Source organism: Erinaceus europaeus, chromosome 3 (genome assembly GCF_950295315.1).
Source record: "Erinaceus europaeus chromosome 3, mEriEur2.1, whole genome shotgun sequence".
In the NCBI taxonomy this organism is placed as follows: domain Eukaryota; kingdom Metazoa; phylum Chordata; class Mammalia; order Eulipotyphla; family Erinaceidae; genus Erinaceus; species Erinaceus europaeus.
In genome coordinates, this window is record NC_080164.1 from 127843313 (window position 1) to 127861614 (window position 18302).

Consider the following 18302-nt stretch of genomic DNA (forward strand, 5'->3'; position numbering starts at 1 on the left):
TATAACATCGTGTATTACACATATTATATGTATTTTGCCAAATACATTTTTTTTCTTTTTTTACCGGAACACTGTGTAGCTCTGGCTTATAGTGGTGCTGGGGACCTGGGACCCCAGAGCCTCCAACATGAAAGTCTTTTGCATAATCAATATACTGTCACCCCACATATTGACTAAATCATATCAACAAAAGATGTTTGTGGTGCTTGATTTCTAGCTGTTTAAAGGGTCCTGAAATCAGACGGTATGAGAATGACTTGTCCAGGCTGTTCCTCGCTTGGTGTTCTGAGATCACAAGGGGCATCACACATCCTCCACGGAAGAGCACAGTGGGCACCCGAGGAGCAGTGGGCTTCTGGAACAGGCTTCTGCAGTGCACACTCTCCAAACCCTAACCAGAGCAGGAATAGAAGGGACCATTCTCCTCCCAGCAGCTGCCAGCATGGTGGCCCCATCTTTCTAAATCTTGGTTTCCTTTTTCTGAATTTATAGGACCGCAGTCAGCCAGAGGTCACGGATAAGTACTTCCATGATGTGCCCTTTGAGGCCCACTTTGCTTCCGAGCTGCCTGATTTCCACATGGTCAGTAGCATGCCAGGTGTGGATGGATTTACTCTGAAAGTAGATGCCCTCTACAAGGTGAGTGTGGGGAGAGGAACAGAAGCACAAGGAATAGGGACAATTAAAGCTGACAGGAAGAGGGACAAATTGATATCTGGGCTGCTGTTTTCTTTTTTTAAAAGACGTGTGTGTGTATGTATGTATTTATTAGAGAGCCAGAGCACTCCATGCTGTATCAGCTTCCCACCCCATAACAGTTTCTTTTATTGTATTCTTGTGACAGGCCTTTTAAATTGTCACCGAGGTTTTGATTTGCCCCAGATTTTCAGCACCCATCTCCAGCAGACCAGAGCAGTGATAACCTTCTTTAATTTGCATCATTGTGTGCATCAGATGTGCATATGATGCTCCAATCGTTCCTAAATTGCACAGCTGCAAGTACATGAAAGGCATTTAATGAAATCATAGACATAATATAGCTTAGAATGGTAAGGAATACTATCATTTGACAATCAAAAATACTGAGTCCCAGTGATAGTGAAGAAGAACTTACAAGAACAGGTTGCACTTTCTTGTTGTCTCAAAATATTTGTTTCCTTTGACCTTGGATTTCAGAAGTATGTAACTCTCTGAAAGTTAGTTCAAAAAGGAGATGTGGGAATGAACCCCTTGACAACAACCATGTAAGCCAGCATTTCCTCAATATGCTGATAATAAGACATAGTATAACCTTAAAAAGATGTAATAATAAAATACATCTCTTCTCAAAAAAAGAAAAAAGAAAGAAAAAAGAAAAATCATGGAGGCTGATGACATGGAAATAAAATAAGTGCACAGGGAGTGATGCAGGAAATGTTCAGTGATGGAGGAAGTGTTTGTTGAGTGCCTATGTATTATGTACATAGTAGACGTTTAGTAAATATTTGTTGAATGATTCGATCTTAGCCAAAGTTTGTCAGTAAATAGTAAGTTAGCTTATAAATAACTGTAGGTCACTGTGAATAAATAGGGTCATTAATACTATTACTTTACTGCTAACAGTAAAGGCCAACAAATTAAAGCATTACTGAGCTAAAGCAGCCGTGAGAGAATCTCTGTTTTTTTAGACCTCTTCATTGGGGAAATGTTAATTTCCAAAACAGATATTGTCACATAAGTACATATAGCAATTAAAAAATAAAAACTTAGAGTGGCTTTGCTCAGGTTTAAATAATTGGGGAGTTTGTTACATTGTGGTATAGTAGTACGATATGGTATTATTTAGGTACAGCAAAATAGTCTATGAGGCAGAGATATTGGCTAGTTATAATGTCTGTAGAGTCGTGAATCTTTTAAGCTTAGTTTACCAGAGCTTAGCTACATGTGTTCGTTTTCCTGGGAGAGGCGGCATGGCAGGGATGTGGGGAGGAGGAGGGCAGGTACCCAGGAGCACAGGGAAAGGCTTAAATAAGTTCTGATGCATCCACAATCTTTTGTGGGTTTGCCTAAGTTTGTAGTAAGCTTGTAAGCGGACGTCAGCCGTATGCTAATTACGTTCGTATCCCAACAATTCTAGTATAAGCATGGACAAGATGCTCATAGTCTCTGTGTCCTGCATGTACAGTTACCTGTTTCCCCATGATAGCTGTTAGCACACCACACCTTCCACCAACTTGTCTTCTTCCTTCACCACAGGACAGGGGGATCCCCATCCTTGCTGCGTTGCCCCTATAGAGTCTTTGAATCTGCTGCAACAGACCATAGCTAATCCAAGAATCACTTTTATCTTCCCTTTCTTTGTTTCTTAAATCCTACCAATGAGGGAAATCATCTGGTATTCATTCTTCTCCTTTTGTCTTATTTTATGTAATGTGATTCCTTCAAGTTCCATTGAGGTTGTAGCAAAAGAAAAAAATTTCATCATTTCTAAGTAGCTAAGTGACATTCCATTGTGTATGCATACCACAACTTCCTTAACCATTCATCCATCATCGGACATTTAGATTGTTTCCAAATTTTGGTTGTTACAAATAGTGCTTTTTGGGGGGAAGGGGTAGGGTGGGCAGTGGTGCACACAGTTGAGTGCATTTGTTACCATGCACAATGACCTAGGTTCAAGCCCCACATCCCCCCCTGCAGGGAGGTGAGGTTGGTGAGTGGTGAAATATGCTGTAGGTGTCTCTCTTTCCTCCTGTCTCTATCCCCTTTCCCTCTTGATTTCTCTGTCTCTATGCTATTTTTTTTTATTTATTTATTTATTTTATTTATTTATTCCCTTTTGTTGCCCTTGTTGTTTTATTGTTGTAGTTATTATTGTTGTCATTGTTGGATAGGACAGAGAGAAATGGAGAGAGGAGGGGAAGACAGAGAGGGGGAGAGAAAGATAGACACCTGCAGACCTGCTTCACCACCTGTGAAGCGACTCCCCTGCAGGTGGGGAGCCGGGGCTCGAACCGGGATCCTTATGCCAGTCCTTGTGCTTTGCGCCACCTGCACTTAACCCACTGCGCTACAGCCCGACTCCCCGTCTCTATCCTATTAATAAATATTTTTTAAAAGCAAAACCAAATAGTGCTCTGATGAACATGGGTGTGCATGAGAGATTAATTCTTATGGCTGTTTGACACAGATAAGGAAGCAGTAATGAGTGTGCACCACTGACCAGGATCATCGTACTTTAAAAGTGAAATAAAATGCCAGATATTTGCTCCAGTTCTCTGCCTTCAAGTAGATGCTAGTCATTATTAAGCCATCAAGATCACTTATCTACCAAGGCCTGTCACAGAAGCTGTCTTCCCATTTTCTTCAGAGTGTGTGGGTGACAATGACATGTTTGATTTGTCTCATGCTGCCCTCCTCTGCAGGTGGAAGCAGGACACCAGTGGTACCTCCAGGTGATCTACATTATTGGCCCTGACACTGTCTCAGGACCCAGGGTCCAACGTTCCCTCACAGCCCCTCTTAGGCGTGACCGAAGGGACCTGGTAGACCCCAGTGGCCAGTTGACCCTGGATGATTCCCTCATTTATGACAATGAAGGAGATCAAGTCAAGAATGGCACCAACATGAAGTCCCTGAATCTGGAGATGCAAGAGCCAGTTGTAGCTGCTTCTCTCTCCCAAACAGGGGCGTCTATAGGCAGTGCCCTGGCTGCCATCATGCTCCTCCTTGTGGTGTTTCTGGTGGCTTGTTTCATCACCAGGAAATGCCAGAAGCAGAAGAAGAAACCACCCAGAGAAGACCTTTTGGAGGAATACCCTTTGAATACCAAGGTGGAGGTGTCCAAGAGGAGCCCAGACAGGGTGGAGAAGAACGTGAATAGACAGTACTGCACAGTGCGTAACGTCAATATACTGAGTGACTCTGAGGCTGCATATGCCTTCAAAGGTGCTAAAGTCAAGAAGTTGAATCTGGAGGTCAGAGTCCACAACAACTTACAGGATGGGACGGAAGTGTAATGGGGGAGACTGACCCATGTGGATTTTTTTTTCCCTTAAGTCACTTTTATAAAACTTGGGATGGGAGGGAGATACTGGTATTTTTATAATCTTGCAGATTCAAAAGGGAAAACTATAGCTTTGAGTAGCGAAAGGCACACATCACACACATCAACTCACAACTGAGCTACCTCACCAAACAAGAACTGCAGAAACCCCCTCAAGTGTTGGAATATCATCATTTCTGTGGAGTCCCTCCCCAGGACCTGCAGCCAAGAGTTGCTCCACTCTTAGAAAGCAGGTGTCATAGCATCAGGACAGAAGCTGGAAGGTCAGGGTGTCCAAATGGCTAATGGCAGTGCAAACAGTGAGGAGTACACACTAGCAGGTCTCCTGGGAAGCAGATAGCAAGTGGGACTACAGTTCTGCCACCCAAATCTACTTTCATCTCCTTGGGCTTGTCCTGGTCTCTGAAGGCAGAGTTCCAACTGCTGACACCCAGGTTCCATTCCCAGTTTTCCTAAACTACCCAAGTATGGATTTGTTCATTATAGTCACTCACCAGCCTGGACTTTTTTCAGAACTCTTTTTATACAGGGTTTCTAAGTTGTCCAGCTGAAGCATTTCTCCTAGACCATGAGAGAAATTCAGCCTCTCTAATCAGACATCAAACCCAAGGAGCAGGTCCTGATGCCAGGGAGACTGAAACTTGGGGACAGGAGAGACTTGACAAGCACTTCAAGACCAGATAGTGAGTGCATCAGTGATCACATTAGATAAAGTATGGCACTCACAGTAGCTAAAGTTCTAATGCTCACTGAGAATGCAGCATATCTGGTACAGTATTTCAGGATTTTCTCCTCTGGGGGGTTCTTTTCTGGTAGCTCAGGCACTTATTTTACCATATCCACACATGACAAGGCCAAAAACACATGGCTTTACAATGATTTAGTGTTCAGAGAACAGCTGAATTCTTTTGTAGGTAGCGTGCACACAGTTTGCTTTGGTGTTTCTTTCTGCTTCTGCCTTATTGGCAAGGACATCCGCATGCATGTCACGTTTTTCAGTGTTGGAGCACAGATTCCATTATGCCATCATGAAAGACATGTTCTTTTCCTGACACATCGCACGGCATGATCACTGAGCAGAGAACAGAATATTCACACCGTGTAGTGTTTATGTTAGACTAACCCAGACCGAGGACGTTCCAAATTGGAAATAAATTGGTTCAAAAAGCACGTAAAGAATGAACCGTGAAACAGTATGTGACTTCTCTATCCAAGTCCAATCTTCTTGAGAGAGGAGAGAGAAGGCCCTGGACAACCAGTGCCTTTGATATTTCAGCCATGCAAATCACAAGCACACCTGAATATGTGTTGAGTGAATGAATGGTATCATGGGTGAATGATGGAGAAATTAATTTAGCAAAGGGAGCTGAGAGTATTGGGAGAGGGTAACATATGGACAAATAAGGGGAACAAAGCACAAAAATGACTTGGATTATGGCATTGTCCCATTGGAACAAAGAAGTATCCATTTCCATGGCAAGGTCTGAAGAAGGACTGAGATGAACAGATGTAGAACTATGTTTCTAAGTGAAACTGTGAATCTGTCTCCAGAGCTGGTGTTCTGAAATGACGAAGGTTTCTGGAGAAGACAAATCAGCCTAGAACTGGAAGCCCCAAGCTGGTCAGGTGCTACTTGAGACCAGCTTGGACAGTTCAGCTAGAACTTCTGTCTGGACCTCACAAACATTACAGAACTGACATCTCACAGATGGAGGATTTGTCTGCCAGGCACAGAATCTTCTCCAGAAAAATCTGGAGGTTTGATGCTGATTCCCCCTGGACAGTAAGCCCTGCATTTGTGAGGCCATTTTTAATTTGACCTGTTTCTCACAGTTGCTTCGAGGGCCCGGATATTTACATATTAAAGCAGCACCTCTTCCGTTGCTCAGATGTCCTTAAGTTTCCCTTGCACAACTACTAAAAAACAGAGTGCGTGTACAAAGAGTGGAAGCAGGGTGGTCTGGAGAGCCATGGGGACTCAGTCTGAGAGTATTCCCAGTCAAGGCAGCACTCATGAGAAACTGGAGGGAGATATTAAGCCCTATGAAAAGAGTCTAGGATCCCCTCTCACTACTCACAGGTGTCGTTAAATGCTGGTGCTTCTCTCAGATGCACATTTATTAAGTATGAAGTGTTGAGATGTGAAGTTGAAATTTATTCCACTGATCATTCATTTTGTTGACATGTTAACACTTTCGATTAGAGGTCATTTAGTGGCTGATGTTGGATTATATTTCATACAAAGCTCTGTTTCAGGTTTCTCTAACCTGCTCACTGAAGCCTTGTATGTGTTTTACTAACCTTTAGGTGAAAAGGAACAAAAACCCTTAGGGGGTGCTGCTGTGTGCTCTTTTATCAGGCTTCGGGGGTTGAAAGACAGAGGGATCTGCCCCCTTTTCACTGCCTTGCTGCCCTCTTAGTGCCCTCAGGTCTCCTGAAGGAACTTCTGCAGATTCCTGGTGTTGGGTGTAGAAATAGTACTAGAATGTGTTTGCAGAGTCTCACGATACTCAGCCTCAGTGTCCAGTGGGTATTTGTTAGTATTGGGTCCTGCACACCTGTACAGACTGAGTAAGACATTTGTGGTGCTGTCAACCTGATTTCTTAACTTACAAATGATTTTTGTATTTCCTTTTCCAATTTGTGTGTTATGAATTTTTGATTTCTCCAATATCATATGCCATGATATAAATTTGTATTAATAAATGACAATCTGGTTGTGGTTGCTTTTCTCTCAGTGTTCTTTGTTTTAAAGATAGTTAATAACAGAGTGAGAAAGAACCAGAGCATTACTCTGCATATGCCGTGCCAGGGGATGACCTCAGGATCTCACATGCACAAGTTGGGATGCACTACTCTCTGTGCCACTTCCTAGGCTGCTACAATATTCTTAATAGATTTTTTTAAATCTCATTAACATAGACAAAGCCATTGAGATAACAACATCATTCTGAATCTGAGACGGTTGTATTTTGTTGTTGTTGCTTTTGTTTTGTTTTCTGAAAAAACCTCTGTTAAGTGGTAGGAGGTGAGGCTCATACCAACTGTGCCAAGAGCAAGAGAAATGAATTACATACCCTCAGATCACCACAGCTTTTCCAGATGAAATTCCAGGACAGGGAAGAATCTTTAAGCTTTCCACATGCTACAACGTGATGATCATTGACACAGTTACAGCTGCCGTCAGGTGTTCTTAGGACGCTCAACATAGTGTGACATGGCTGTGTCCTTTTGTGACCATGCAAATAGTGGTTAAGTATCTGTAACACCATGGACATGACCAAATCCCAGAGAAAGGGATTTGGTTTCTGCAAGGGAAACTGTTTAGGAAGGGACCTGAACCCAGGCAGTGTCCTAAGTCTGAACATTCTTGTGCCTTTCCCCCTGAACAAGCGGTGTATGTGAAAAAAACAAACCGCCCAGACCCTGCCAGTGGTGAAGACCAACAGACTCTGCTGGCACCTTTGCAGATTCAGCAGGACTTTCAAGCTTGTTTCTATAAAAACCTGGAGAACTGGGGAGTTGGGTGGTAGCACAGCGAGTTAAGCGCAGGTGGCACAAAGTGCAAGGATGAGCATAAGGATCCCGGTTCAAGCCCCCAGCTCCCCACTTGTAGGGGCATCGCTTCACAAGCGGTGAAGCAGGTCTGCAGGTGTCTATCTTTCTCTCCCCCTCTCTGTCTTCCCCTTCTCTCTCCATTTCTCTCTGTCCTATCCAACAATGACATCAATAATAACTACAACAATAACACAACAAGTGTAACAAAAGGGAATAAATAAATAAATATTAAAAAAAAAAACCTGGAGAACTGATGCACTGCCAACCCTGGGATTTCCTTCTGTGCTGCAGTGGGGGCTTAATCTAAACTTCACTTCCTCACAATTTCCCGCAATTGTCTCTAGCCTGACAGTGGGCTCTAAATCCTGAGGTACCTTTCTCCCAAGCCAAGGAAGAAACTGCACAGTAGGGAATGCTTCCAGACAAACCAGGGCTGGGTACCAGTGCCTCACAGCAGTCCAGTGTGACTCACTAGCCTGAACAGCCTCATTTTATTTTGTCTCTTTTTTCAGTAATGTCAGGGATATTTACTCAGGTAATGCTAAGCTCTGATCTGTACTCTAATTAAACAGTGCATGGGTGCAGCCATGAGCCAGTCCCAGCAGAGGTTATTTTTAGAGGTGTGGGCTCATTCCCTGTAGCAGTGGTGACCAAGTGTCACAGGCTTAGTGGCTCAAATGGCAAAATTGATCATCTTCTGGGTCTGGAGGTCTGAAGTCCAGAATGAGTAAAATCAAGGTGCAGCACTGGTTTACCACTTACGAAACCTCCACTCAGCAACTGCGAACTGGGGACTTGAACCCAGGTCCTGGGACATGGTAACTTGTGTGCTCTACCAGGTATGCCACTGCCCAGCCCCAGACCAAGGTCCTAACTACAGTTTGTGCTGATTTGCCTCTCAATTAGATGATTTATGCAAAGTATTTAGAGTAGTGCTGGCATAGAGTGGCTTCCCCAAAAGCCAGCTGAGCACACACCTTACTTAGCATGTGCAAGGATCCAGTTTTAAGCCTCTGTTCCCCACTTGCAAGATGGATGTTTCACCAGCAGTGAAGATGCAAGTATCTATCTTTATCCCTCCCTATCTCTCCCTCTCCCCTCAATTTATCTTTATCTTATTAATTTTAAAAAAGGAGGGGGAAGTTGGCCACTGGGGGTGGTGGATTCCTTGTGCAGGCATGGAGTCCCAGTGGTGATTAAAAGAGAGAAAGGAAGGGAAGGGAGGAAAGGGAAGGGAAGGGAAGGGAAAGGAAAGGGGAGGGGAAGGAAAGGAAAGGAAAGGGAACTAGGCAAGGAGATGGTCTAAGTTAAATTATTTGCTTTGAATTTTATTATTGGTTCTTAAATGTATTTCTCTTTTATGATTGATTGACCAGAGCCTTCAGACAGAAGGCTGCAGTGTGGGTTCCTTCCACAGCACTGCAGTTAGATACAAGATAGCATGTGTGTAGCTGAAAGTAGGTTCCACAGATGTTTGCAACTGTGATGCCCAAGGATTTGAGAGGGGTATGTGCAGGTGTGTGTGAGCTCTTGTACTCCCCATATCACCAGGAGCAGAGCTGTCTCAGGTCACTCGTTCCACTTTAGTTTGGATCCCATAATACATATGGAGCCAAGCCACACCAGCCATCCTGCAGATGTGAGAGAAGAAATAGCTATTTTAAGTTCCTAAGTTTCAGGGGTGTTTTGTCCATAGCTTTATGATAGCAGTAGCTGATACTTTTTCTCTATCCTATTAAAATATTTCACAATATTCTCCTATAGGGGAGGGATGGTCATTTCCCCTGTACCCTTCAAAGTTCTTGAAAAACAAAAATACAAACCTAAGTTGAGTGGCATGGATATCTCCTGTATACATGAGTGAGATCCAGGAAAACCAAGTTACTCCATGAAGTGACCCAAGCCATTACTTTAAATAGCCTCTTCTGCTACAAACAAAAGATGTTGGGTGGAGCCTCTTATGGGGTGGAGTTGAACACAAGGACACAGTAGAGAAGGCTCTGGTGGCTGTGCTTAAGTCACTGCCTTCTCTGTTGATGACTCTTATGGAGAGTTGACCACCCTCCACTCTCTGGTACAGAAAGGGAGACACTTTTCCAAATGGAGATGTTCTCTCAAGGAAGAGTAACTTCTACTCGGTCTTCAGACCTGTTCCTATATCTACATCTACTGATTCTTTTTTTTTTTTAACTTTTTTGGTATTATCTTTATTTATTTATTGGATAGAGGCAGCCAGAAATCAAAAGGAAAGGGAGTGATAGAAAAGAAAAGAGACAGACACCTGCAACATTGCTTCAGCACCCACAAAGCTTTCCCCCTGCAGGTGAGCACTGAGGGCTCGAGCCCAAGTCCTTGGACATCGTAACGTGCACTCAATCAGTACACTACCACCCAACCCCACATCTGTTTCTTAAAATAATCAACTCAACACAATATGCTGACAAGACATATTTGGGGATAACATTTTTGTTCCCCCCCCTTTTTTTTTTATCCCATTTCAATGTGAATCATTGAAGGAAATTCAGCATCAGTCACTCCCTATACCAAACATTCAAGTGCTTTTTTTCTTCCTTTGCTTTACTTCCAAGTGGTAATGTCAAGTCACACTCTAGCAAACCAAACTGTGTATAGTAACTACCATTGCAGCAATAGTCATAGTTGCCAAATGCTGAAACAGCATAATGCCCATCTATGGGTAAACCATGATATAAAATGGAACGCTAGACAGTAGCTAAAATAAGTGAGAGGAGCTGGAGTTGAACAGGAGGGACCAGTATGCAGAATGTACATTGTGATAGTATAGCCAAGACCCTAATAACCACTTCCAAGCCGGTCCAGGCTGCAACTGACAGGAAATTAGTCTGTGCAAGATAATGAAGATATCCCCTTCATCCTCCCTGGAGTGCTTCCTGTTCATTTCCTAGCTCTGTAAAATCCCTTGCACTTATTCTTCTCTTAGAACACTAGATTTAAGAGACTTTGCTCTTGTATTCCTGCTTTGACCAACTATAAACAAAGCCTGTCTTTCTCCCTCGGGCCAATTTTAAATAATCCTTTCCTATCTATATTTCTTATTTCTATACTCTATCTCTGTACCTGTACTACAATGTTTGACTTCAACTGCATGTCAGGTACATAAACCTAAACTGAGACCTCAAGTTAAAAGGGTGTTTATCTCTCTACCCAGGAAAATAGCTCAATGTGTTAGAGCACAGGACTTGCATGCCTGAAGCTCTAGAGAGATCCCAGGTTGAATCTCTGACACCACCATAAGTCACAAGCAGTGTTCTGGTCTCTTTCTTCTTTTTTCTTTTACAGGCACACACACACTAAAAATTAAGGATGGCAAAATAGCTCACTCAAACCGTGTGTGCAATCCCACAGCATTGAAGGAAGCTTCAGTGCTGTGATCTGTCTTTATCTCTACTACAAAAATCAGCCTGGAGCAACGAAGCCCTGCAGATAACCAATAAATTAATAACAAATAAAGCTGGTATATCTCATGGATCAGGTCACCACCCCAGTCACTTCCATGTAGCTGTAACATTGTACCCAAATACCTGCCCAGAGGTTGGAGGATGCCAGAGCTAAGACCCAGTTATGACACTTCTTACCTATGTGATTGTGGGTAAATCACATCACCCTTCTAAGCTTCCCTATCCTCTGCCTCAAATCCTCAAATTCAGAAATTGTCCTTTTTAGAGTTGCCTTGAAATAAGCCCTTTTAGAGTGGGGAGACAGCATAATGGTTATACAAAAGACCCTCATGCCTGAGGTTCTGAAGTCTCAGGTTCAGTCAAAGGCTTCCTTCAATGCTTTATTATCTTCTGCATCCTTCCACACATAGCAGGATACAATGCTGCTTTTTGTTGTTGTTACTTTTTGTTGTTGTTGTTATCCTAACCGTCTTCCAACACAGCATCATCTGCTAGAGTCTGGTTCTCCTCTTAATTCTAGACTTTCTAGTAGGAAAGACTACAAGACTAGCTTTGGGCTAACTCTGCCTCTGTACTTTGGGCTAGCTCCTGTGTGACTTCCTTTAAGTTATCTAACTTCTTAGTGTTTCCTTCCTGAGATCTCTAAAGCGTTCAGAAAAGTGTCAGGCCTCAGGAGGCAGCATAACGGTTAGACTCTCATGCCTTAGGCACCAAAGATCCCAGGCTCAATCCCCATAAACCCAGAGCTGAGCATAGTGGTCTAGGCTTGCTGTTTCTTTCTGTATCTCTCTCCTTGAAATATATAAAGTATTGAATGCATGCATGCATGAATGAATACATACGTATATACATACAGTGCATAACACAAAGCAAAAGCTGGAGAAATGTTGTGATGCTGTATGCACCAGGAAGAGAACTTCTCGGTTGTTGACACTATCTCTGAGCTCGCAGCACAAGAGCTGAAATATCTGAAAACACTAGTGTCAGCTCAGAAGAGAGGTAAGCCTGAGGCTATGTCCTCCTGCCACGACAGAGAAAGCCCGGAGGCTGGAGGGGCTTCTCCTTCTCCTTCTCCTTCTCCTTCTCCTTCTCCTTCTCCTTCTCCTTCTCCTTCTCCTTCTCCTTCTTCTTCTTCTTCTAGCGTTTGCCCTTCTTCCATAGCCAGTCAACAGCGTCAGGTTGAGCCTGATGTAAAGTTTCGAGACCTCCTTTGAATCTGGAGAGGTGGCAGTCGTTAACTATGTGGATCACAGTCTGTCTGTAGCCACAGGCTGAGGGATTGGGAGGCAGGTGGGCAGGACTGACAGGCAGCGAGGGGCGCGGCTTCCTGCAGGGGGCTGGGGGATCAGGTGGCCCAGCCCGGAGGGGAGGAGGTAGGGGCGTGGCCGCTCTCCCGCGGGGATTTCAGCCGGGTCGCTGCTGCGGCAGCTCACAGCTCCACCGGGTCAGCTGCCTGCTCGCGCCAGGGTAAGTGAGCCCGGCCTGCGGCAGGGCTGCGCTGGAGCCCACACCCCTACCCCCAAGCCGTGCGGGCGCAGGGCCCCCGGGGGTGGGGTCTCGGAAGAGAGGAAACCAGGGCTCCCGGGAGCAGCAAGGAGGGTCACCTAGCTGCGGGGCGCACACCTCCCCGCCCCCCCCCCACTTGTGCTGACTGCAGGTTTCCAGCTGACCATTTAGGTCTCTTCAACTCTGGGGGGGGGGGGGTCAGAAGAAGAGTGGTGGTCGGCGTTTTGATTCCCGGCATCTCAGGTGAATTTGGTTCCAGATGACTGCTGAGGACCCGGAGCCGCACCCAACCCACCCTCACCGTCTCGTAGGAGTTTTTCTTTCTTTTTCACTCTCTTCTCTGCTTCCGTCCTCTTTGTCTCTCTTTCTTTCCCCCTTCTCTCTTTCTTTCTCTCCATTTCTCTCTCTCTCTCCTCTCTCCTCTCTCTCTCTCCTCTCTCTCTCTCTTCCAGGACAGAAACAGTCTAAACTACCATATAAGCGACTACCAGTGACATGCCACTCAATCCCTTAAAATGCCACTTTCCCTTTTATTCTGCAAAAGATGTTTCTTTCTTTCTTGTAATTTAACAGTGATTTGCCAGATTAGGGGCTTACATGGGTATAGTTCCACCAGCAAGGCAATTTATTTTCTATCATTGAATTGTCTCAGAAGGGGAGAGAAAGAGAAAGGCATAGTTGACACTTGGCATGGGAGTCTGGGAAGTTCGCCTTTCCTCTGAAAAGGCTCACTTTTTCTTTGATTACAATAGAACCCCACCCTGGAGGCATGAATCATGCCTCTGGTAATTGAGTCTCAGGTAGGGCATCTGAGTAAGCTGCCAGTGACTGCATGTAGGAAATGCTTCCGCTGGACCTGGGGGTGGTGTGTGGGCAAGAGAGGGTTCCTGGGTTTCACACAGCTGATAAGAGACCTCAGGACCAATTCTCTCTAACAGTGAGACCTTTGGAAAGGAGGGCTACATTTGCTTACACTCTTTTTTTTTTTGTCATCATAAAAACTTTAAACTTGTTAAAATGTTATTCTGCAAAGACACTGCCATTGACCTTCATGAAAGCAGAAAGCTTCTAAGAACAAATAGAATTAATTAATTAATTAATGGAAATTGGATTTTAGAATGTTTTTTATTTTATTTATTTTGGATAGAGACAGAAATTGAACAAGGGTAGGTAGTATAATGGTTATTCAAAGAGACTCTTATGCCTGAGGCTCCAAAGTCTCAGGTTCAATTCCAGTCCCCTGCACCACCATAAGCCAGAGCTGAGCAGTGCTCTGGTAAAAAATAATAATAATAAGTTGGGTTGGGGGGGTGGAGCTGAGTGGTAGTGCACCTGGTTGAGCCCGCACATATCCCAATGCACAAGGACCTGGGTTCAAGCCCCTGGTCTCCACCTGCAGGGGTAAAGCTTTGTGAGTGGTGAAGCAGTGTTGCAGGTAGCTCTCTGTCTCTCTCCCTCTCTTATCACCCCTTCCCTCTTGATTTCTGGCTGTCTCTAGCCAATAAATACATTTAAAAAATGTTGAGAGAGAAAGAAATTGAGAGGAAAGGAAGAGATGGGGGGAAGACATTTTGTAGCATTACTTCACCATTTGTGAAGCTTCCCTGCTGAAAATGGGGACTGGGAGCTTGAATCTTTGTCCTTGGACTGTAATATGTGCAGTTAACCAAGTGCACCACTACCTAGCCCCAGACAGATGAAATCAAAGATAGGTAAAGGACCAGAGTTTTGTTCTCAGAACACTGTGCAGTAACATTGATTTAGAAACAGATGGAGAAAGAAGAGAAATGGTATAGACACTGATTCCTTTTTTTTTTTTAAAAAAAAAAAAAAGGAAGTTTAAAAGTTCTGTTGTTAGGTCATTTTGGCCTCTACTGTGGAGTAATTTTGTTATTTCTTAAAAGTTCATTTAACAGTCACTATTAATCATTTACAGTTTATCCTGGATGGACCAGACAGGGCCTCAGCTTTGCAACTGGGTCAGACTAAAGTAGTGAATTGTGTGTCTCTGGGCTGGAGATTGGGCAGGGAGTCACTCACTTGGCATTGTCCCTCTCCTTGTCCTAGCATCTTCATAGCTAGCTCCCTGGATTATTGTCAGACTTAGATTAAATCATTCATTTGTTTTTAGTTGTGCTCCCTCATCCTCCTCCTCCTCCTCCTCCTCCTCCACCTTCATCATCTTCTTCAGGAAACAAGCAGGACAAAAATTTCTAGCCTTGTGGAATAGACCTTCTAGTACTTTTTATATTACCTGGGCATAGTAGAACTCAGAGACCTACCCTATACTTTTTGAAAGTTCCAGTTACGCTGTTTCAGTTTTATGAAAGACCCACGTTAGTGAAGTTCCAGTTACGCTGTTTCAGTTTTATGAAAGACCCACGTTAGTGCCTGTTTTCACTAACAGGAAGTGGTAGAGGATTTTCATCCTTTCTGACAAAGGGGAAAAGCAGAAACAATGTTGAACATTTGTTTTGCAGCAGCTGCAAAACAGGGGCAGGGGCAAGGACAGCCTAAGGTGAGGGAGTGGCACCTCTAAGCACCTTCCCAAGGAATGGCTTTTTCAGGCTGTTTACTGGTCACATTAGTCCTAGTTTTACTAGATGGGACTGTTGTTGGTGGTGTTGTTTTCGTCATCTTCTCCTCCTCCTCCTCCGTTTTCTTCTCTTTCTCTTTCTCCTTCTTTTCCTCTTCCTTCTCTTCCTCCTCACCTCCTCCTCATCCTTCTCCTTCTTCCCTTCCTCTTCCACCTTTTTCTTCTCCCTCTTCTTCATCTTTTTCCCAGTTTCTGTGTGTTATTTGATTTGACTTGGTAGTCCATTTGGGGGGTCTGGGAGAGCTTTAAAAAAAATTGTTCTGGGGACCAGGTGGTGGCACATCTGGTTAAACATACTTGTCGCAATGTGCAGAGGACTCAAGTTCAAGACCCTGGTCCCCACCTTCATGGGAGAAGCTTCACTAGTGGCAAAACAGTGTTGCAGGTGTCTATCTCTCTCTATCTTCCCCTTCCCTCTCAAGTTCTTGGTCTCTACCCATAAATAAATAAAAATTTTTAAATGTATTCCTTATCTATAATTGCTTCTTTTCTTGCCAGCCTGGTTAAGAAAGGCTTCATAGGAACAGTCTACTTTCTGATGAGGTTGGATGTGGGGAGGGTCTGTAGGTTTTGCCATTTTTCATTCAATGCCAGTAGCAGCTCTCCTCTCCATTTTGTAAAAATGCTGTGTTTACTTATTTACTGACAGGAAAACAAAGGGAAGGAGGGAGTAAAGAAGGTGAGAGAAAGACACCTGCAGTACTGCTTCATCACTTGTGAAGCTCCCCCCACCCAGCAGGTGGAGGGGTTTGAACTTGGGTACTTGTGCATTGTAACATCTGCCCTCTGCCCCTATTTTTATTTTTTAAATAAGAGAACTGGTTCACAGAGAAACTGTCTGTAGCTTTAAGAGCAAAACTAGAACTAGTGTTAGTGTGTAACTACCATACGCAAAGAAAGTTGTGTGCTAGATCCTATAACTTGAGAACTGACGGTCTTGACTACAGAAAGTCTGAGAAGACCTAGACTAAATATATCCACCAGAAGGACTGATGGTGTAATTTCCTGCTGAAGTTTGTTCTTTGAATTTTTTGCATAATTTGTTCACAAGGCTGGGTGGGAATAGTTTGTATTTCTAGATCTGCACTGGAGATACAGCAGCATGTTTGAATGATGTTTGCTTTCCAGTGTTCCTGGGCCCAACCCACAACTACCCTTTTCACCCCTGAGCTCTACCTGCCCAGGACCAGCTGCCTCCCCACAGCGCAGACAGCCTGTTTGCAGCAACTCTGAGCCTGGTAGCATGTCAACAAAGCTCTCACACACCCAACTCAAGGAATCAAATCCAAGCCAGCTGAAATAATGTGTTGCAAGAGTAAAATTTCCTGAGTTTTTGTTGTACCCTTCACAATGTTAGTCTGTCCTGCTTGAAGGAAGCCAGCAATCAACATAACTGTAGGTGCTGGGTGATGGTGCACTTGGTCGAACACATATGTTACAATATACAAGGATCCAGGTTTAAGCTTCTGGTCCCCATCTTGGTTGGGGGTGGATGAGTCACAGCTGGTAAATCAAGTACTGCTGTGTCTCTTTGTCTTTCTCCCTCTCTATCTCCCCCTCCCTACTCATTTTCTTTCCTATCAAATAGAGAAAAAGGAAAAAAAAAAAAAAGGAAAAAATGGCCACCAGGAGCAGTGGATTCTTTGTGAAGGCACTGAGCCATAGTGATATCCCTAGTGGCAATAATCATACACACACACACATTTCTACTAGATTTTAAATGAGGCAAATATTAACACTGTAGAAGGTGACTTAATCTATAGAGTGCAAACTTACCTACCATGCATGAGGCTCTGGGTTTGATCCCAGAACTACATGTAAGCACCTTGGATGGCAATAAGGGAACTCAATGGGCGATAAAGTAGTACTTTGGTGCTCTCCTTCTCTCCTCAGCCCTCTCTGCCTAAAGATACTGAAAAGGTGGAGGGCCTGAAGAGAGAGCTCGGTTGTGTTGCACAAGCCCTGGGTTCATTTCCCAGTACCACATTTTAAAATGGCTTTTCAAGTAACATATTTGTAAAACCATTTTAAGTGTAGGCAATGTTTTCTTCTCTGGTTTTGAGCCCTTTAGAGGCCTACCACTGTCCCTGATAGTGGTTACCAAGTAATATTATACACGAATTCTTTGAAGGCTGATTTCTGTTTTCCAGATGAAAGATGAAACATTCATCTGAGTTTACTGTATTCTCAACCACAGAACTATACCATTTTTTTTTCTTTTTGTAGGATATTGTGATCTCAATTCAGAACAAAGGTTGGCTATCATGGCAGCTCTCTGGGTAAGTAAAAATCAAGCCATCAAAGCACAATAACTTATCTGAGTCAAAGGAAAATATAGAAAAGCTAGCTGTCAAGGAAAAAATGTGAAAGTTCATAAAGAGTTTTGTGGGTCGCTCCAGGTCCTCCACCTCCCTGGCCAGCAGTGGGGATCAGAGCAGCCCCTGGGGGTAATAGGGTGGCCCTGGTGTTGAGGGGGACATGCACAGAGAGGAAGAAGCCACACCAGACTCGTCCAGCTCCTGGAGAGCCTCAGAGGGTCATCTCGTTTATTGGGGGGGGGGGATTCAAGCAAGAAGATATACCCATAACCCAGAAAGAAGGTTCAGGTCATCTTGACCTACAAAGTATTTGATCACAACTGGAAAATTATCATACAAGGCTTGGTCATGAGCTCAACAACGCAATTTTCTCTGGGGGTAAATTACAGGCACTTCAGGGCAGGGGGGAAGGGAGCAATTAAGTAAGATCAGGACATTTGTGGTAGTTTTCAACTTGGCCATACACAATACACAGTAAATCATGGCCTTCTTTTTTAAGGGGACAGAGTGGCATGTACAGAAAGGTAGCCCCGTCTGGAGAAGCCATCCATCATTAGGTCACGAGGTCAGGGAGACCTGCCATTGTCTCTACCCAGGGAGGGGAAGAACTTGGGTTCTACCTGCTCAAACTCTCATGGAAACAATGGCCTGGACTTCCTGGACAGTGGGCCCATTTCCCACAGAGTTCATCTGAGAAAAATAATATCCAATAATTTAGATGCATTATTCAATGTTTAAATGATTAAATTTGGTCGGTTGGTAGCATAGCAGGTTAAGTACACATGGCACAAAGCGCAAGGACCGGAGTTAAGGATCCCGGTTCAAGCCACCGACTTCCCACC

General features: G+C 44.0%; 2 protein-coding genes across 6 annotated transcripts in view; both read left to right on the forward strand.

Annotated features, from left to right (window-relative positions):
* FRAS1 (Fraser extracellular matrix complex subunit 1) overlaps positions 1-6767 on the forward strand; it is a 532387-nt gene extending 525620 nt beyond the window's left edge. For all 4 annotated transcript variants that reach the window (XM_060187916.1, XM_060187915.1, XM_060187917.1 and 1 more), the window contains 2 exons: positions 493-639; positions 3405-6767. In XM_060187916.1, the coding sequence (XP_060043899.1) occupies positions 493-639; positions 3405-3998 (741 nt within the window). In that variant the 3' untranslated portion in view covers positions 3999-6767. The remainder of the gene's footprint in view (positions 1-492; positions 640-3404) is intronic.
* A 5653-nt stretch (positions 6768-12420) lies between these two features.
* The window catches only part of ANXA3 (annexin A3), a 50259-nt gene continuing 44377 nt past the window's right edge, over positions 12421-18302 (forward strand). Inside the window, exons 1-2 of one of the 2 annotated variants that reach the window (XM_016186748.2) lie at positions 12421-12507; positions 17369-17421. In XM_016186748.2, the coding sequence (XP_016042234.1) occupies positions 17407-17421 (15 nt within the window). In that variant the 5' untranslated portion in view covers positions 12421-12507; positions 17369-17406. Of the gene's footprint in view, positions 12508-15860; positions 15882-17368; positions 17422-18302 lie in introns of those variants that run through there. The other variant, XM_060187918.1, reaches the window with a different exon arrangement.